General features: G+C 36.1%; 1 protein-coding gene across 4 annotated transcripts in view; it reads left to right on the forward strand.

Moving 5' to 3' along the window:
- Positions 1-19,978, forward strand: part of PTPRZ1 (protein tyrosine phosphatase receptor type Z1) — a 132,511-nt gene extending 112,533 nt beyond the window's left edge. For 2 of the 4 annotated variants that reach the window (XM_053943071.1, XM_053943072.1), the window contains exons 15-29: positions 2,724-2,809; positions 5,259-5,355; positions 6,796-6,878; positions 7,630-7,764; positions 9,045-9,179; positions 10,196-10,359; positions 12,704-12,839; positions 13,781-13,927; positions 14,498-14,591; positions 14,841-14,914; positions 15,900-16,028; positions 17,182-17,328; positions 17,615-17,757; positions 18,330-18,465; positions 18,959-19,978. In XM_053943071.1, the coding sequence (XP_053799046.1) occupies positions 2,724-2,809; positions 5,259-5,355; positions 6,796-6,878; positions 7,630-7,764; positions 9,045-9,179; positions 10,196-10,359; positions 12,704-12,839; positions 13,781-13,927; positions 14,498-14,591; positions 14,841-14,914; positions 15,900-16,028; positions 17,182-17,328; positions 17,615-17,757; positions 18,330-18,465; positions 18,959-19,099 (1,847 nt within the window). In that variant the 3' untranslated portion in view covers positions 19,100-19,978. Of the gene's footprint in view, positions 1-2,723; positions 2,810-5,073; positions 5,095-5,258; positions 5,356-6,795; positions 6,879-7,629; positions 7,765-9,044; positions 9,180-10,195; positions 10,360-11,097; positions 11,182-12,703; positions 12,840-13,780; positions 13,928-14,497; positions 14,592-14,840; positions 14,915-15,899; positions 16,029-17,181; positions 17,329-17,614; positions 17,758-18,329; positions 18,466-18,958 lie in introns of all 4 variants that reach the window. The other 2 variants (XM_053943070.1, XM_053943073.1) reach the window with 2 other exon arrangements.
- Positions 19,979-21,564: the final 1,586 nt, after the last annotated feature.

Below are 21,564 nucleotides of genomic sequence, written 5' to 3' on the forward strand. Positions count from 1 at the left end.
ATTACTATGGTATAGTTATGTAAACCTCTCATTAAAATAATACAGAAGTTCAGAATGTTATTAGCATCTTCTGATTCTATATCCACAACATTTATTTGAAGACTCTTTCCTTTCTTTTCTCAAAGGGTATCACAGGAGTGCATGCAGCCTTCCAGCTTTTTAAGTCTGTGTAGAATGAAATAGATTAATTTAATTCATCTATTTAAACCCAAAATAGACTAATTCTGAAGCAGACCTAAGCCACATTCTCACCTATTAGCCAAGTTTATCTTGTTCCACAAGCGATATTTTTGCAAACTGTGCTATTATACAAGGAGATGTATTTTCATGGCATGACTAAAGGAAGAAAATCAGCCTTTGTGTGAATAACTAGTAAACACAATTAAATAAATCCCAAACATTGGGTTTCCATTGTAACATTGATGAATTGTAGACACCTTCAAATGCACCTTGTATGGATTGATGCTATTAGGAGATTTATAACCTATTACTAAATGGTTAAAAAGCAGAGCTATGGCTTGATTTCAGAAAACATTATTATATATGAATGTCAAGCAGCAATCATAGGAAATCTCTGCTTTAACTCTCCACCATTAACTGCATTGCACTACAGCTGTATCATTTTCTTACCATTTTTCCTGACTAGCTCACCTCGAGGAGAAAGTGTTTTCCATTTCATAATTGCACTTACAGTTATTCTGAGTGCCTAAAATGCATGTTTTGAAACTGGACGTTTTCCTTTTGAAATGGTGATATTAAAGAGAAAATTTTTTCTCAGTGACTTTATGGAAAAAGCTGCAAGCACTGAGGAAATAGTTTTATCTTGCATGCAACGGACATCAAGTGACCAGTTGTTGTGTTTTCTATTGCACAAATGTGTCAACAGTGTAATTTTACAATTGCATCTAATTACAATATAATACGAGGCAGGAAGAACGTTTTGCAACTGCAACTGCTAAGTTTAATTCTTAGGCTGTGACCAAAAGCACACTCCACAGATCTCATTATATATTAAGTTTTATTTCCATTGAATTATATATTAAGTTTTCCTTCCTTTCATTGGCAAAGATCGGAGATCTGCAGTTATTCACAGAAAATGCCATGGCTCTTCACAGCACAATTCAAAGATGCACTTAAGTAGTAACGAATTACAGAGTAGGATTCAGATCCACTATCAAACTCTAAGTAGTTTGAAGTGATACTTGCCATCCAGATATAAAATACATTCCTGGGTTCAGAAGTGATTGAATTAGGAGATTTGCACGGGCAAGGAAACAAAACCTAAGATTTATTTCTCCATTATTGTACTCACTTTTTGGGTCATTTACCTTCCCTTCTGGCTTTGTGTTTGCATACCATTAGGATAAACACTTCATGCCAGGTTTCATCTCCAAAGTGTGAAGATTGTATTACATATTTGCTCAGTTTCTCTTAGGCTTGACTGGATAAATTCACTTTTTGTATTCAGATCCAGTCATATAAGTGGGAGACCAGATGGATCTTAGTACAAATCAACAAATTCTTGGTAACTGAAAGTTAAAATTATTAGGTGGGCTAAATGCTGAACATCTGTTGATGTGAATAACAGGTCCTTTTTCAATGTTTCTGACATTTTGTTTACATACAAAATGGTGATGAAATTACAGATTGTGAAATAAAATTATTCTTAAAGCATTAAAGGCTTTAAAAAAACCACAAAAAAATTATTCTTCAGAACCAAAATTAAGTGAAATAATGTCATCCTTTAGTAGATAATTAGCAAAAAGATAACTTTGTTTACACAGCATATTTGCAGTAAAGAGAAGATTAAAAGTCCCAAAGGTTTTTTGATGCTATTCCTGAGGCATATTCGACACAAGTGGTTTTTTGTATTTGTCTAAAGTAAAATGGAGATGTTGCATTAATCCTCAAGATTATTTATTCCTTGAGAGTGTAGATGTTTTCTTTGTGGGTAGCCAATAAAAGTCTTAAACATAAATATTTCATTTAAAACTTGAAGTATGAAGCCTGATGTGAAAATCTGTGGCCAGTACTGCCATGGTCAGACATAAGATTATTATCAATAGATAATCATAGAATCACAAGGAGAGCTGGGAGAAAATTCTGTGTGGAAGGTAGTCACTTATGCAGTAAAAGATGAAATTAAGTCCTGTTTCTTTTGGAAGGCAATGCAAACATGCAAGTGTCAGTTAATGTGAAAATACTGGCATAATGCTGCTTTAATTTAGTAGGTGTGGGACTATGTGGCTCCAAGTTCCAGTGCAACACTAATCAGCATGGAGCACCCAGACAATTCTGCCTAATCATTCCTACTTTATCAGTATTATTCAGAGCTGTGCTCTCTCCCTTCGAACATCTTGCAGCAAAGAGCCAATCCTCCCATATCTCCTTGACTTCACAGGGAATTCTGTACATTCTTCTATTTACAGACAAAAATCAGCACCTTGATTTGGGGGGCTTACTGACAGAGCAAGACCCAGCAAGGCATTTTCATTATCTTCTTTCCAAATAATAATTTAGAAATGTACAAGTGTTAGGTAACTATTTTAGAAATGTTAATGGCGTCAAAGGTTGTTGTATTTTTTGGGGAGTTGTATATCCAAAGTTCATGCCAAGAATTTTATTTCAGAATGTTTTGTGGATTGCCTACATGAAAACTTCATTATATGTCACTGGCTTTTTATTCTACATAAATATATTTTTTGTTTTTTCCCACCCCTAAGATGATGTTGGAGCAATTCCAATAAAGCATTTTCCCAAACATGTTGCAGATTTACATGCAAGTAATGGTTTTTCTGAAGAATTTGAGGTATGGCTCTATGATGTCATCTTTTTATTAGCATGTACAAATAATATTAAGTTTAAATGCCTGCAAACAAAAATTGGGCCATTACATTCTGACTTGGGCACCAATTTCATGAATGCATGTAAATGTGAGTGTTTTGAGCCCAGTATGGAGTTGATGCATAAAGCCTAGGAAGATTCCTGAAATCAGGACTGGAATACAAATGGGAATTGTTTATTATTGTAAGAAAATACTGAATAACTGTGTGAATAAACTGTGCAAAGGTAGTGAAATGTGTATGGTTTATCAGATACAGTGATAGATCTAAAGCTTTTCCAATACTAATGAAAATTGAATTTTGCAGAAGCTACCCACATTTGCTTGTTCCATTTACAGAGAAAATAAAATGGAAGTAATAATGAGTACACGTGGCAAGACTTCTGATTAACATGTGGTAGTGAAAGTTTTACAGTTCCTTTCCTAAAGTATATGGTTCATAAGAGGTATTTCAAAATTTTGAAACATATGCTCTAATCATATAATGTTACTATCACCATATGTAATTAATGTTCTTCATTGTTTTTCCCACTCATGTATTGCAATCAATTTAAATACGGATATGTTCTAACTTAATTCACATAAGCATTAAAACCCCCAAATACCTAATTAAAGCTGTGCCATTAGCAATTTTTACAAGAGATTTCTAATAAAATCAGTCAATTGGGATGGAAACAAGTATTTTAGCAGATCTATATTAATGTAAAATAAGATTGTAATATTCCTGTTGCAAAAACAATAATGAAAGTAAAAATTCCAAGTTTCGCATCTTTAGGTTTTGCTTTTGTTTCCCCAGCCAATGTATTGTGATCCAGTGGACCAAAAATTCCATGTTCTTCACACAACCTTCTTCATCAGCATTTCTTCTTCAATTCATTTAACATTCAGAATATCTGTTTGATTGTGGGACCAAATTTGTAAATACTTGTGAATGTCCAGTAAATATTCATATATTACACATGAGCATATGCACTGGTGGAACTGGACTCCAGCTTGACTAGCTATTAATAAGAGCAGATGTCGAAGGACTGTATGTAAATACAATGGATACAAAGTTCTTTTAGCATTAGTCAGTACAGCAATACAGAAATCAGATTGTTCATTCTAAATTGATCTTTTCCTATAATTTTACTTTTTCTAATTATGGCAGTGATCTAAAGACCAAATATAGTGCATATCACTGAGCTACAGCTGCACCATCTGAACTTCTTCATGCTAGTTTTAACTATTACAAAAAAATCAGCGTCCTCATTGTTTCATGGAGACCTTTTTTGGCTTTATGAACTAACCCAGAAGTAGTTCAGTTCTTTTCTCTACTGATAGAGAACTTAGAAGATTGGAAAAAACTGAAATATACTAATTGTCTTTGCAGAGTTAGCATATATTTGAAGAGTAGAAGGGTGGTTCTGATTTATTTTTGGGGGGGGGGGGAGCAAGGGTTTTTTTATATTACTACAAAATAACTCATTTAAAATCTAATTTTTAAACTGAAAATAATTTTTCAAATTTAAGTAGATTAAGGTGTTTGACATAAAAACAAATTATAAAGAGTGTTGGGAAACACTATTAGTACTTTTAGGGATGGCAATATATTTGCTGTTTAAAAGTGTGGACCTTATAAATGCTTGAGTTTCCTGACAGCTAAAGTAATCAATAAAATGAATGGATTTTGTGAATCTTACAGACTTTGTGCCTGTCTTATCAAGCCTGTCTCTCTTTATATAAAATTGTTGGCATCATTGTGAAACCACTGGCAGCCTGAGTGAGGGCTGTAGCTCTGCCTTTCCCCATAGTGCTCTGAGGCTGGCTGAACTGCACACAGTCCTGCTTCAGTAGAGGTTTTGCAGCTGAATGCAAAGAGAGCAAAGGCATTCCCCAGAGAAACGTATGCATTTATAAGGACACATAAAAATTCCAGTGAACTGTTACATATATAGATAATCTGGCTAAAGTCTGTGATGTTGCTCATATGTACAAGCTTTCACTGGCCTAAGGTTTAACATTAAAGATAAAGATAGGAAAACAGGTGCCAGCATTTTAACTGGGAAAATTAACTCTTGTTTCCGTTAGGACCTATGTCAAAATATTCAGTTTTATTGTTATTATGGATATATTGCATGACCATAACTGTTTTCCATATAGTAATCGCAATTTATATAAACACTTATCCATTTGTTCTGTGCTGTGGAATTTGATTTCTTTTACTTTTTTTGCATTCATTCCCTCATTAGACACTGAAAGAGTTTTATCAGGTAAGTAATTATTTCACTGCAATTTTTTTTTAGCAATGAAGTAGTTGTAAAATACCATAGATAATTGGGCATAAGGTTGTGGTTATTTTCATGCTTGCTTACTGTATTTAAAGACATTTTATGTGTCTTAATAGTTACTTATGTGTGACATACTTTTTTTTCAGGAAATCCAGAGCTGTACTGTAGATCTAGGTATTACATCAGACAGCTCTAATCACCCTGACAACAAGAATAAGAATCGATACATAAACATTGTTGCTTGTAAGTAATGGCATCACTTGTTGTTTTGTGTGAGAAATCATAAACAAATACAGATTTATATGTTATTAGTGGGAGCAAAAATACTTCTACACTGAAACCTCCAGCTACTGATCAGCAAAGTGCTCCTTGAAAAGGAGTTAGCATCAGATTTCACATTTCTTCAAGTTAGTCCTCTGACATTCTGCTGCTTTGGTGAGCATGTGTTAGCAAGATATATTTGTGTCTTCTGCAATAACCCAAAGGGAGTTGGGAGATTTCGTTATAATGCCATTAGAAAGCTACAGAAGCTTTGATTGTCAAAATTAATCCATCTTTGATTTAGAATAATGGTGATTTATTGTCTCTATGAGCTTCAAAATCCCTGGATATATTTACTGTCAAATATAAACAAACTTTCTGGTTTTATGTTGTGTTATGCCTGGCAACAACGTAATGCAACAGCTTCATTAGCCAGTACGCTTGTTTGCCTATTGCATCACTCTCTCAGATTTTTCTTCTCTGAGACACATCTATTCAGTTTTGTTAATTTCTTTTTCAAGCTACTTCCTCTGGGTTTTTGATCATTCTGTGTCTCAATACTTTTTTTTTTAACTCTGTATACCACTTCAACTTTGTTCTGATTACAAGAAAGCTCTAAATTAAATATATCTTCAGCATTCAGTGTCACTAAAGCTTAATAAAAAAAGCCAGAACAGAGTCAGCTGTCAGGCAGAAGACAATATAAACCAGCAACAAGAAATGCCAATCCCCCTGGCTAAAGATGTCTCTAAAGGGACAAAAACTCAGGGATTTTCCTTTGCCACTGTGTTTTGTACCTCATCATACAAAATGTGCTAGCCCAGGGGTTGTTTTATTAAAAAGCAGTGCAGAAGGCAGCTTAGGGCAGCTGAAGTAGCAAGAATTGTCCTCTGTAAGTGACTCAAGTGTAGTTCTTACAATCAGTGCAGGCTACAGAACACTTCAGCTCACCCTGATGTAGTTACTGCTGACTCTTCAGATGACCAGTGTTTTCAAAGTCCATTGCTCTTCAGAGTCCACTCTTTTAACTTGGAATTAAAGTTCCTTAACACTGGTGCCTGCTGTCATTTTGAGACGTCCCACTGTGCAGATTTGGTAGTCATGACACAGGACTTACGGAAGATCTATTCACCTTTACAAGCGGCAGCTCGAGGCCATAGGGGAAGTATGTCATAGTGGCTAAAATGACCCCAGGTGCTGCTGTACAGGCCACTAGATTCTGAATCCCTTCAAACTTTGGATTCATTTCTTTATTTTTCTGCAAATTAGAATTTTTAGTTTCATACCTCAGGAGAGGATGTTTGCCTATGTGATTGTTACTCTATTGGTCTTATGTATTGTAAAAATGCATTTCATTATTTTTATGAGAAAGAATATAATTCTTACCAAAAATTACTTATTTTCTCCCTTGTTTTACTACAGATGATCATACTAGGGTTAAATTAGCACAGCTTGCTGAAAAGGATGGAAAACTGACTGATTACATTAATGCCAATTACGTCGATGTAAGTGCCTTTTTCTATCCATTGGCCTATTGATCTGTCAGCCTTTTCTGTAAAAAAATTATGTATGGAGATGCATAGATTTAATTCAAAAAAAGTATCACAATATTACAGATTCTGTTAAAAAATTTTGTGGTCTAAGTTAAGCCTACAAAGTCAAAGCAAAGGTAAAATGCCAATTCTTTCTTGAATTCATCTTGATATTGTAGCAGCTGCAGCTTAACAAGGGGCATTATTGTAGAAAAAATGTCCCGTCATGCCCAAGTCATTTTAGAAGTATATCTCATCTGAGTGGTTAATTCTTCCATCTGAGGTAATCTCATGAGAGGAAGATGTCATTTGGCTCAGAGCCTCACCAAGATACTATTACCAGTTTTCATTACATAATTATTTACATGTGAATGATCAAGATTCATTTTGTAAACTGCTTTTGCAACACATCTCTGTGTGTCTCATAATCACTGTCATGTCAATGTTCTGCCTAAACATGGGCATTTGAACATACATATCCCATTTGTTGGAATGATAAACATTGTCATAACAGTTGTATTCATACAACAGTTGTATTCATGTGGTATCATCTGATACCACAGGGTTTCCGCAATGTCAATAGTTAAAAATTTAAAAGCACTTAAAAGCTTTTCAGAGTCTTTAAAAATAAATACATTAAATGTCATGTACATTTCCCAAACTCCCAAACTCCTTTTGCTCATAGACAGTGATTTAATGTGTCATTTCTTATATTTCAATTTAGGGCTACAACAAGCCAAAAGCCTACATTGCAGCTCAAGGGCCACTAAAATCAACAGCAGAAGATTTCTGGAGAATGATATGGGAACATAATGTGGAAGTTATTGTGATGATAACTAATCTCATTGAGAAAGGAAGGGTATGAGTACTGTTGTCCATTTTTTACTTCTTTGATTTTGGTAGATCTACCTGTAGCAAACTCCTGTCCTTCTTCTTAAAATCTGGTTTAGTCAATTACTGAGCAAAAAGCAATAGTTTGTAGTAGTTGCTTGTACCTGGATTGGCTACAGGAGTATACAGTTGAGGATTTGTAGCATGAAAATAATGAAAATATTCAATAAGTTTTGCAAATACCATGTTCTAACCACAAAGAAAAAAATCTTATACTGAAAAAAAGACTAGTATATAATATGAGTGGACAGACTGTGGGCCTTGTGCGCACGTTCTGCTACCAATCTGCTTATCTCCTTGCCATCTTGTACTTTGTCAGGGTTGCCTTGGACCCTGGAAAGAAGAAAAACATAGTTCAGCTGAACTTTCCTGGATATTCACTGTCTCCTCCCTGTTAACATCACAGTTCCTTTCTTACTACATGACTAGAGACACGTTTGTCCAGTGAGACCAAATGAGGTCAAATCCCATCACAGGGTGTGTGTTTCTCTGATTATGTGATGTACCCTGGGGTCACATGAGGAGACATTGCATCACACTTGCCACACACTGGCAGCAATGCCTAAAATGAATGCAAATCTTATCATACAACCTATAAAGCACCTGTGTATCTCTTGATACAGATACAGCAATTGCAGATGAGGGCTGACTTGGAGCACCACTTCATTTGCAACACCATGCTATAAATAAGCACACTTCTAATACCCTTAGAGAAGGCTGTATGACTACCCAACCAAAAGGCTGGGTATATCACAGATCTCTCCTGTATATTCTAGCCATACACAGTCTCACTCTTGCCCTTGCTACCACATATAAATATACTCTGCCCATACTATCAACTAATCAGAAGCCACATACAATTTTACTGACTTGGATGTATTCCTATTTTTCCTATAGATCATGTTATTTTCTTTAGTTTTTAGGGTGTCTATAGAATGGAAAATTCCACAATATTAGACCCTTTTAACTCTGATAGTATGATTTAAACCTCTTTTTTTGAATTTTCCAAATAGGAGCATCTTTGCACATCTATCCCTCTATGGCACAAAATAATTGTTATTTGTTCTCCTTCACAGAAGATCATGTCTATTATAAACTGGGTATATTGACAGTCCCAATACAGTTTTGTGCTTTACTCTGCTCTTAAATTTGAACATTTCAGCTTACTAGTTTGACATTTTACAGGGTTTTTTTTTTCTCTATTATTTATAGAGAAATTTTCTAACAGAGAAAATGTCTTTCTAACAGAGAAAATGTGACCAGTACTGGCCTGCGGAAGGTAGTGAAGAATATGGGAACTTCTTGGTTACTCAGAGGAGTGTTCATGTACTTGCCTATTACACTGTGAGGAATTTTACTCTTAGAAACACCAAGATCAAAAAGGTTTGTGGCATCCTAAAAACACAAGTGGGCAAAAGGAAGTGTTAAAAGATGCTCAGAATATTTTTAAGGCAGTTGACAACTCTTTCCTGCTGTATATGTAAAGCTGAGTCCTATAGATCTCAGCCAGCAAGATGCTCATCAACTTCAGTTAATTTGGCCAGATAAACAAACTCAGAAAGCTGTAGGACCATCAGGGAAAAAGCAGTGATCACATTGGAGAGCTGATGGGACTTTGCCTGCCTGGGTAGCAGGACGATACATTTTCAGAAAGAGAGCAACTTGAAGAAAATATGGTATGAGTTTAATTACCCACCTCAGATCTCCATTTTCCTTTTTAAAGACAGGTGAATACACACTTTGTTTTATTGTAAGCAGAACCACCATGATCTCAGCTCAGCAGGGTGATGTTAGTTACTTTGAGGAGAATTCTGAAAACTTTATTTATTCCAGCCACATAAATGCCTGAGACATCTAGCCTCTCACCCTCCCTGCATAATTAATACATAACATTCAGCATTTACTATCAATTAATTTATTCTGCCTATTTTAGGAACCAATCTCTGAATGAGATTACCTGCTTTCTAAAAGCATCCCTGCCTCTGAGTTGCCATGGAGGAAGGGAACTTAGAAAAGCAGCCTACACAAGGCTACTTACCTTGTAAATCACTAAAGCTGGGTGAGATGAATCCTACTCGTTCTGTTCACTCAACAGAGCAGCAGAGTGGCAGGAAGAGCTGGTGACTCTTGAGAGCAGCTGTAATTTGTTACCCTCCAGTGCTCTTAATCTTTCTCTATGGCTTTCTGAGACAGTGTCAGATCATTTTTCCACTCAGTGGGCAAGCTGGAAAGACAGAAGCACTGGTCCTTCCCCTTCTCTTTGAAGGCTGGAATATTAGAGCCAGATGGCATGCTTTGAACTAAATAGGGATAGTACTAGTTCAACAACTATCAGGTATGGAAATAAAATGAAGGAAGATGTGGGCTGCTTACATGTGGAATTGTTTTTTTTGTTGCAGGGCTCCCAGAAAGGGAGGTCCAGTGGTCGCATAGTGACTCAGTACCATTATACCCAGTGGCCTGACATGGGTGTTCCAGAATATACCCTGCCCGTTCTCACCTTCGTGCGGAAGGCATCACATGTGAAGCGCCACGCTGTCGGGCCTGTTGTGGTTCATTGCAGGTGTGGTTTCTAGTGCTGTAAGGTTCACTCCACTTTTGTTTTGCAGAAGAAAAGAATTTTTCAGTGGTGGGTTAAGCAAAATTTCACTCTCACATCTAATGATTCCTGATGGAGTAAGATTAACTTCTCAGTTGATATTCTTATCTGATATTTCTCTCCTTCATAAGGCAAACTAATCAATTGTGCCACTTCTGTAAATCTGTAAATCTCCATAAACAAGACGATGCTGTTCTGCACCATGTTCTTTTTTTTTCTTTTTTTTTTTTCTTTTTTTGCTAAACTGATTTTACTTCTATTTTTTTCACATTTCTCTACTGCTATCTTGAATGCTATGAGCTTATCAGATACACATGTGGGGATAATTGTTTCATTTCTGCAAATATATTGTTAGGATGCTTTTGGCTCATGCTTTCTTTGGTGCAGGGATACTCTGTAATCCTAAGAGGAGCTCTGTGCACAAGAGAAGACTCACTCTCTTCCTGGCTGAACTACAACTCTGCTGTCTTTAACATTCTCTGGGCTCTAGCAGTCATTTGCAATGGAGGAGCATTCTGGGGAACAGTTGAGGTCTGCATGTGCCGCAGTGTGCAGGCAGGTGTCCTGTCAGTGCTCACTAAAACTGGCAGCTCAGGGAAAATTGGTTAAAAAGGGCTTGTAGGGCCTGGAATGACTTCACAATGCCCATGAAGGACCGGGTTATTGTAAAATATATAAGCAGGTTCTGGTTTTCCACTGTAGTACCTCACCTTTGATGGAACATTTGGAAAGAGAACCTCCTCATGAATTCTGTCCTTCTGGAGCTGACACTGAGAAAGCCAACAGGTAAAGTCGCCTCACAAATGCTGCAAATGAAGATATTTTATTTGTGGGATGATCTAATCTGACTGACATCTGTTTTTAGCTTGGAAAATGAAAATTCCATATCTTGTTGTTCTGCTGCTATTTACATCCTGCCTGTTCTGGGGAAATTCAAAATGTCAAGTCTGAGATTGCTGAGATAACAGCAATACAGTAGGAGTCAATTAAATTGAGGTTTTTAAGAAGTGAACAGTGGTAAGTTGTGTGGCTTCAGTCAGACCTCTCCTTTGGGTCATGACTTACCTCTGTCTGTAGGCAGTTTTGTATAGTTTTTAGCTAAACTGACTACATACACTATGAAATTTCAAAGGAATCATCTCATGTTTGAAATATAAACTTTATTTATATTTACAGGCTATATGGAAGACACAAATGATGAGATTCATAGAACTTATTGTAGCTGTTTTTATTTGGTACTTTTCATGTTTTGTCTTTCATAATAAGTACAGATGGTGTCTGGTAATCTTTGTACTTCTTTGTGTCTAACAGGGTAATAACAACCTGGATCTTTGAGTTTCATATCATACTTATTTAGACAGTTTATTACAGCAATCTGATCTCACTCTACCTATGCTCTGTGCCCCCTCTGTGGCAGAAGTGAGATGACTGAATTAGCATGTATGGACTGAGTTGGATCTGCCCACAGGGGACCATGCAGACCCAGCACAGTGCTGCTCTCAAGTTACATGTACAGTATACATAATGTTCCTTCATATCTTAGAGCAGAATTACATCTGACGATTTCCGATATATGACTAGATAACAAAAACTGACCTCTTGACCTTGTACTTCCTACCCAGATATTTTATAAAAGAAAAAAGTTTTTCTCCCATTTTATGATACAGCTGGTTTTATACTATGTTAGTCAGTTCCTGTTATCATAACAGGAATGAGTTGATTAACACTTCCTTCTCCATTTCCTATTTTTAAAAAGGTTTTCAAAAATTGCGTGCCATCTTAACTTTGTCTAAAGAGCACTAAGCTTTTTTCTTTTACAGATATACTCTCAACAGTTCTGCCATTTCCTGGGGTTTATCTTTGAAATCTCTTGTACTGTATTGGGTTGCATAATGCAACTTTTGCTTTAAATGGGGCTTCAACATAGAAGAATTTGAACATATTAACTGTGTCCAAGTGCTGACATATACCACCTTTTCTAGATATACTTGGCAAAGTACCCTAAGGAATATCAGAAGGCTGAAAATTGCAGACCTGCAGGAAATCCCTTAGTTCTCTTTCAGCCAATAATTTAAAAACCATTTGACCATTTAAAAACCATTTGAGAAAATGGTTTTTAGGTCTCTTCTTGTACAAAGTAAAAGATTACTATCAGCCTTGAACCTTTAACAAAATATATCATATAATAAATTCATTTGTAGAGGGAGACCTTCCATTTGCAGCAGTTTGTTGAAAAAGCTATGTGTATGGAAAAGTTCTTTCCATTAGATTTTTACTTCAGGCTCAAGACCATTTTTTTGTTTTATAGTGCTGGTGTTGGAAGGACAGGCACATACATAGTGTTAGACAGCATGCTGCAGCAAATTCAGCATGAAGGGACAGTCAACATATTTGGATTCTTAAAACACATACGTACCCAAAGGAACTACTTGGTGCAGACTGAGGTAAGAATAAAATATAAATAGCATGGGACTATTACAAACTTTCTGTTTGCAGGACAAGAGATAATGCAATGCTCTTTCTGGCACCACCAGACAGAAACCAGTCATCAGACTAGATTTTCCCTTTTGCTTCCCTTGGTTTTATAGAGACATCCTTCTAGGCACACTTAGAGCAGTGTATTAGAAATTACCTTTCCTTGGGCTCTTCTCTGTTTATTAAGGAGGACTCAGAAGGAAGCCTGTATAAATCATGCTTCCTGCAGCAGTGCTTTCTTGGCAGGACTTGTATTTTTGTCACTGAGCTTTTTGAGGAAGCACCATTGTCAGGCGTTCAGATCTTCACTGAATCTCATCAAACAGTTTATATTAGGCAATAAAATATGCGAAAAAAGCTATTTCAGACAGAAATTATATATAGGTGCTTTAAACTGAAGATTATATATAGACTATTGAAAGACCAAGAGAAAACAATAAGGGCAACAGCAGGGCATTTGAAAGTCTATTTCAGGTTTCAAGAACAGGTGGTTAGATCCCCCAGTGCCTTTCAATAGAAAAAAAAGTTAATCAACAGCTATGGCGCTTGTTCCAAAGAACGTGAGAGAGAAAATAGAGAATAGCAGTAGGAACCAGGGGTAGGACTGGCTTGAAAATTTTACTTAAGGCTGTGCTTGCATTTTTACTTCTATTCTGTTAACGTGAGATATCACAGGTAGTGAGGCTTTGGTATTAAATAATACATATATATGTGTATGTATGTATTGCAAGTGTAATTGTCAATTGTGCTTGTAATGTGTGTACGGCCACTGCAGAGGGACAGCCTTCACTATAGAGAATCACATTTGAGAAAACCCCTGTGAAAAAATACTGACCACATCAGAAGTGGCAGCAAAACCAGAGGTATCCAGGGGAATCTGAGAATCAGATGTTTGGTTGTGTTTTCCTAGGAGCAATACATCTTCATTCATGATGCATTGGTCGAAGCAATACTCAGTAAAGAAACAGAAGTCCCTGAGACTCACATTCATGCCTACGTTAATGCTCTCTTGATACCTGGACCAACAGGAAAGACCAGACTGGAGAAACAATTCAAGGTGAGCTCTCTGAGATTGTAGTGTGAAAATCCTTGGGTTTGTAAACCTGAATGACTTAAAAGTAGGTATCTCAACACAACTTTCATCAGCTTTCTCTACCTAAAATTTAACTGCTGAGCCTAAATTAAGATTAAATTTATCAAATTAATGCAGTCAATTGGGACAGAATTATTTACATGCTCTTAAACAAGGAATCTACCAAAAAAATCACAAAAAAGAGATCATGAGAAATAGGACAGTAAGTAGATTTTGGAAAATTTAACTACATTACTTTGCAGGAAGATCTCAAAGGTAAAACAGCAGTCTGGAAAGATACCATTCTAGCCGATATGTCAGACTTCACCTTCAAAGATATGGTTATTGATCTAGGATTCAAGAATAATTTGAACTGCTAAGAAGAGTGGAGAAAAAATATTCTGGTGACGTGTTAAGTAGTTTAGACAGATAACTAGATAACGAAAGTTAAGAGAGACAGCAAACCTGCAATATATGCACCCTTCTGTTTAATGCAGCTTATGAAGGAATGGCTTTTCTGCAGTTATCTGACTTTTTTTAACTTCATTGTTTCAGTTACTGAGCCAGTGTAACACACAGCAGTGTGATTATTCAACTGCACTCAAACAGTGTAACAGAGAAAAGAACCGAACCTCATCTATCATTCCTGGTAAGCTTCTTCAAATCCTCAACAAAAACTGAAGACATCTGCATTAGTTTGGAGCAATGTTCTGTAAAGAACATTACAGTGAAGAAGTGAATTAAGAATTACACATAGAAAAACAAAATAGATGGCTGGATAGCACTTTGTCCCAACTGGTGGAGCCCAGTGTTATCATTACTGTGAGATGTGAGATAATTGCTATAATATTATAAGAGTCATTGCAACATGCTTGTGAATTCATAACTTTTTTTACAGTGGAAAGATCTAGAGTGGGTATCTCATCACTATCTGGTGAAGGCACAGACTACATCAATGCTTCCTATATTATGGTAAGTCAATTAATATTTTGGTGAAAAACAATGAACAGCTGTTTGCAGAGCAGCCATTTGGCTGATTTAGGGTGGCACAATCCTGATTTTGAAAGCTCCTTTCTTCCATCATTCATTCTGCCTAAAAGAATTACTTCCCCCAGGAAGTACTATTGCCTTTATTACTGGTTTTAGGTTTGGTTAAGTTCACTGCACTTTAACAATCTGTAGAAACAGAAATCACATCATAGTTTTAAAAACTGGTAAACCTAAATGCTTTATGGAAAGATCTTTTGAGATGAACTAAATGTCTAAATGTTTTAACTAACAAGTTAGTTTTTAATGGCTGTATTGTGGTTTGTCTTCCTACCTGCTCATCTTACAGTGCTTTTGCAATTGGCATAGCCTAAGATACCAGAGTTCATCAGCTTTCCATTATATTTTTGCTCTCTGGGTTTTCTTCAACTCTTTCCTCCTTCAATATCTGAGAGGGAGGAGTAAATACCTCCTGGATATTCAGGAAAGAGATGACAAAGCTCTGTGCAGTGGCATGTGTACAATATCTTTTAGGAGCATTACTGCATAGGAACTACCTTTCATGGTAAGAGATTGATCTGAGGTATCTGTACAAATTAAGAAACTTCTTGGGATTTTTGCAGATCTTTCAAGTATTCGTTTGTTTGGTCAGGTAGTCAGCTCTTCTGGAATTATGGCTAATATATTTTTATTCTGAGTGGGCTGTCTAAGTCTGCTCTGATGTCTTTTCTCCTTTTTTTAAGCAATGTTTTTTAAGTCTTAATTTTTTTTTCAATGTAATTGAATCTATTCTTTTCACATGGAAAATATTTCAGCAGAAGTTTTATATTTTTCTAATATTTGCAGGAAGCCAAAAAAGGAATAAGTGTGTAATGTATTTTCTAGGTTCTTGCTCTGTCCACTAGAAGCTTCCCTTAAGCGTTAATGCTTGGCAGCAATTCTGAATCTGTCAATATTTTTTTTTTTGCAGGGTTATTATCAAAGTAATGAATTTATTATTACTCAGCATCCCTTACTACACACTATCAAGGATTTCTGGAGAATGATATGGGACCATAATGCCCAGTTAATAGTCATGCTTCCTGATAGCCAGAATATGGTGAGTTCTGTGGCTGATTGTTATGAGTTTATGTATGAATTTTATTAGTATTACCATTTTAAAACATGCAGGATATGAGAAAATGTCTTGGATTCTGCAAAAAACAATTACAAATTAAGCTGAGTGTAAAATCCCCAAGTCATCTAGTAGAAATCTAGAAATCCTTGTCTAGGCAGATTGTGACTGGAATGAAAACGTATTGAATCAGTCTTCTACAATTTATACAAGGAGGCAAACAGCAGAAGTAACCATTATGCAAGGTTAGTTTTCGCTCCATGACTTCTTAGTTGCAGTATGGCTTTAGTCATTATTAGGTAAGGGCAGAAGTGTGAGGTTGTTTCTCACACAGCAGCAGCTGGGGAGACCTGGGCAGGACCAGGAGAACCAGTGGCCAAGCATTACTCAGATATGAGAGAAGCCTGTGGGGAGCAGGAGTGGCCAGGAGCACTGCCAGCAGGGTGGGCACACAGGCCATGGGGCCCCAGTTCCTGCAGGAGGGTGTGCAGGAAGGGCATTGAAGCCCTGTCAGCTTGACCAGGCAGCAGTGGTACTCACCCAGCACACAGCCATGGTCTCTCTGAACTCTGCATCCACCACAACTGCAATGCACCCCACCTTCCCTGAAACACACACAACAGGCAGGCAGGACACATGACAAGGAGGATTCCCTATCCATCTGACCATGTTGGTTATTCAAACTATTAAAGGATTTTCTTTAAAAAACAAAAATCTCTCTTCATTTCTGCTGTCAGACAGAAATGATGCTCCCATGAACTTTTTTCTGCACTTTCAGATAATCCTAAGACCACACATACATTAGAACACACAAGCTAAATTTATCATATGACCATGAGCTATGCACAGCACAGCCTAAAGGCCAGGCTGGATATGTGGCACTATGCAGCACTGCAGGTTCATTGCTATATAGGTCCACAGGGTACATCAATCACTACAGAGGTGTTTGAAAACCATCACTTTGCATTTGTTATCCCACTCAAAATTTGATTTGTCAATTTAAATCTAGATAGCTGGATTGATTATGTATGTGATTATTATATGTGACATATTATTTATTATGTTGGATTTTGTATTTTAAGAGCTTAACATTATTTACTTATATGACTCTGTTTTTGCTTTTTTTTTTTTCCTGGAGGCTGAAGATGAATTTGTGTACTGGCCAAACAAAGATGAGCCTATAAACTGTGAGAGTTTCAAAGTCACTATGATTGCTGAAGAACATAAGTGTCTGTCTAACGAGGAGAAGCTCATAATCCAAGACTTCATTTTAGAAGCTACACAGGTAACATTGTCATAAACATATAACTCAGGACTTGATTTTTTAAAGGTAATGCCCACATTTTTTACATTTTCGGTGCTAAATTACTGATAAAAAAATCCATGGCCTAGAAACATTTATGGAGGGAGTAATGGGGAATATGGAATGTAGTAATGGAACCCCCATAGCAGTGGAGTTCTGCATCTAGAGGATGGAGCTGGAACAAGGTGAAGCAAAAGAATAAAGAAAGTAAATCTTTTACAAAATTGATTTATGACTTTTTTGTTTGTTTTTTTTTTTAATCATTTAGGATGACTATGTACTTGAAGTGAGGCATTTTCAGTGTCCCAAATGGCCAAATCCTGATAGTCCCATTAGTAAAACTTTTGAACTGATCAGCATCATCAAAGAGGAAGCTTCCAACCGTGATGGGCCCATGATTGTACATGATGAGTAAGAACTGCACTTTCCTGTTTGTTTTGATGTTTTTCAGTAAAACCATCCTTTCACTGAGTGAAAGCAGCTGAAACAAGGCACAAAGTCTGCACTCAACAGTAGTGGTGATGCTTCTGTTCCAGCTGCATCAACAAGAGAAACATTTTTATTTTATAATATTTCATTTCAGTTTTATCATTTTGATACTCTAGATGGTTATCAGGTAGGTCACTAGAGGGGAAGTCAGTTAAGACATCATTGCCTTTTATTGAAAGGATTAACTATTTAGATGAGGCACCATGCCCTTCTCCAACTGTTCAATAATGGCAAAAAAACCCAACAAGTTGAAACACTTGAGGACCCAAAGCCTTCAGCATTCGGTTATTAGAAGGTTGAAGAGAAATAACTCTAAGAAGTTGTAGCCAGGTGCTGTGAAAGCTTTTTTTAAGCCAGTGCTGGGCAGACCTGTTTCAGATATTGTAAATATCACGACAGAGATTCATCTTACCAGTTTGCCCTAGAATTTGTATTTTTCCAGCTGTAAAACCTGACCCAGTTTCTAGAGTTTTGTTTTGTTTTACTTTACAAAGGCATGGAGGGGTGACAGCAGGCACTTTCTGTGCATTAACAACTCTGATGCATCAACTGGAAAATGAGAATTCAGTGGATGTTTACCACGTAGCAAAGATGATAAATCTGATGAGGCCTGGAATCTTTACAGACATTGTAAGTAATAAGCAAAATGTGCACTTTTTTTTTCCCTATGTGTGACATTAGATCTTAGGGCAACATTACTGAATTATTTGCATCTTAGTTTCTGCATGAATTAATCAAAACTGTCTTCCAGAGGTGCTGTAGAAAAAGAAACATTCCTGGAAAGAACTCAGATGACAAAAAAAGGAGAAAAAAGCTAACAGACAAATAATCCTGTCCCCAAATTTGCAATTTACCTTAACAAGGATCATATTTTACATATAGTATTTCTTTTAGAATTCAATTTTCTCCCCTACCTTTACTGTGATCCCTGTTGATGTCCTTTATATTGTGTACAGGGGAAGCCATTAGTCAGAAAATAATAAAGCTGCTAAGTAACACGATAAATTCTGGAGCACAGAATTTCTACAGACTGACACATCAGCCATTAATTAATTTTGAGTAACAGTGCCACAAGGTAACTATTTCTGCCAACATCCTGAGTGTATCCTCTTTTCTCCTCCAGGAACAGTACCAGTTTCTGTACAAAGCTATTCTCAGCCTTGTCAGCACAAGACAAGAAGAAAACCCTTCAGCATCTATGGACAGTAATGGCTCAGCTTTACCTGATGGAAATGCAGCTGAAAGTTTAGAATCCTTAGTTTAATTAGCACATCAAATCAAACATACACATCACTGCAGCACACCAATCACACCTGGAGTTTTTATTTTCAGTTTTATACTTTGGGTGGGGAAAATCTGTCCAGTCAGTATATATATAATCAGACCCCTACTGTTGCTCAAACAAAGTCATTTCTGTTATATACGACTTTACTGTGGAATTTTTATCATTAACAATGTGTGCCTTTCTTGAAAGATTTCTTGTAATACATTGTTACATCTGGACTAACTTGATTGACTTTTACAGTGTTTCTAATAATTGAATTGTGGTATGTTTTTTCAGTATTAGGTTTTTTGATTTATCTGGCTTTACTTTTAACTTAAAATTACCATATTTATAGATGTTAGGGACTCCTCAATTACAAACATGTGATGGGTTTAGTATTTGGTTTATTTGCTGTATTTATAACAATTTACATTTGCTAGAAATGCAACTTTTAATATAGTAGAATGTAAATAAGATACTATTCTACATAACATTCAACATTTTAAGACTTCAGTTAGACATTTAGAATAGTAATCTGATACTGTAAATACTGCTACTTCTGTAGTGATCCATGGACCAAATTTATATTTATAATTGTAGATTTTTATATTTTACTACAGAGTCAGTTTTCTAGTTCTGTGTAATTGCCTTGTTAAAATGATGTAGTCAGTATGTTTTTACTTTAAAAAAGTCTTCAGATATATAATTGTGCATCTTAAGCAATTTACCTTCATATAGCTGCATGTGATTTTAACTTTTTGTGGGAACTAGAAATCATTTGTTTTGAAATGAAAACTTTTTATGAGACTAACACTGTACTTGGCATTGTTAAATTGTTTTTACCCTGGTATTGCAAAAATAAATATAAATATTCCAGTCTGTGCTTAGTAGTCTTCCACGTAAACAGTCTGCACAGTCATGCAGGAGAGCTTTTACTTAAAGAACAAGGATTAAGGCTGATCTGCAGACAGCTGCTCTTCCTATGGAATCCATGAGTTCAGGAGACATTTATAGAAAACTTTTTTGGTTTTTTTAATCTCTGCTCCTACAGTATCCACATTAGCTCCCTTTTTAGCATCCCCTCCCATATCACAAGACTTTATGGCATTCTTCCTAACTCCTGTCAGCTGCTCTCTCTAGGAAGTTTCTCAGGATGTGTGCAGGTAGCTCAGCCACATGCCTGCAGATACAAGTATTCATTTCTTTAGTTCAAAGATATAATTAGTTCATTAAATAATTCAGAGGGAACCTACTTTTCTGGGCTAAAATATCTTTATTTAGGTTTTACACTTTTTTTTTTTTTTAAATCCTGTGGTCTTTGCCAGGGTTGCATATTTGGTAATTCTGAAGGTTCAGGAAGAACAAGACAGTGATAGTGCAAGCAAAAATGCAGTGTATCCCTAGCGGAGTGCTGTGAACAAATAGGATTTAGAACTATTTTAAATTGCAGAGTTTGGGGGTTGACGGGAGTTAAAAATGTGCATTGCCCCAAATGATGCACATTTTTGTAAGAATTACACATACACATTCGTCAGAGTGTTCAGGAACAACTGTGGTGCATACAAAGGTGTTTAATGGTTTTGCTTTGCAACATGGATTATTTTCTTTTTCAGGCATCCTGAGGGTTCCTTACTGTTTCTTCTAAAGCACTCAGATATGCTGACAGACTCCATTTGCACATCTAGGCTAACAAGGACAGCAATATTAGGTACTTCCCCCTTCTTATTCAAAAATTATAGAAAAATTTTTTGATATTCTAATCTCTAGGGGTGTACATACCAGAAAGGTTAATTGTGATTTTATGGCCAATTGCAAACCATATTCCATAACCTTATTAGCAGATACTATACTTCTGCACTTCAGCACATTAGCATCTCATGTGCTACTTATTCAGCTTTTTCTTGTGGAAAACTGGCTTGTTGCCTTACATATCAAACAACAAGCATGAAGTTACCTTCTGCTAATGTATTTACTGTTTCATATAATTGTATATACAAAGCAATTTTTTGACCAATTAATTTTGTTATGTTTTTTCAAGCATCTATGGACCAAAAGCAAAAGAGGAATCCTCCTTTCTAAAATCCCATCTTGACATAACTGTTCCTTTCAACCTAAATGTTTTGCAGACATTTTAAAATTGTAATCCAAGGAATCAGCTGTCATTCAAAGTTTCTTCCAGAGATGTTTGTAATCACATTCATCATCTTAGCATGCTGACAAGTTATTTAAAACATAAGTGCTTAAGATAATCTCTTTACTCACACATATTGGTTCTGATCTAGAAAAAAAATAAGAATCATAAAAAAATCTTCTATAATCTTCAACTGTGATGGATTATAGATTTTAATAAATGCGTGTCAGTTCCTCTCTCAGACAAAGGCCATATTCTAATTAATTTTTTTCTTATAATCCAAGCTACAGACTCAAAAGACATATAGCCTGCCTATTCAAACTGGGTCAAGTGT

Source organism: Vidua chalybeata, chromosome 5, assembly GCF_026979565.1.
Source record: "Vidua chalybeata isolate OUT-0048 chromosome 5, bVidCha1 merged haplotype, whole genome shotgun sequence".
In the NCBI taxonomy this organism is placed as follows: domain Eukaryota; kingdom Metazoa; phylum Chordata; class Aves; order Passeriformes; family Viduidae; genus Vidua; species Vidua chalybeata.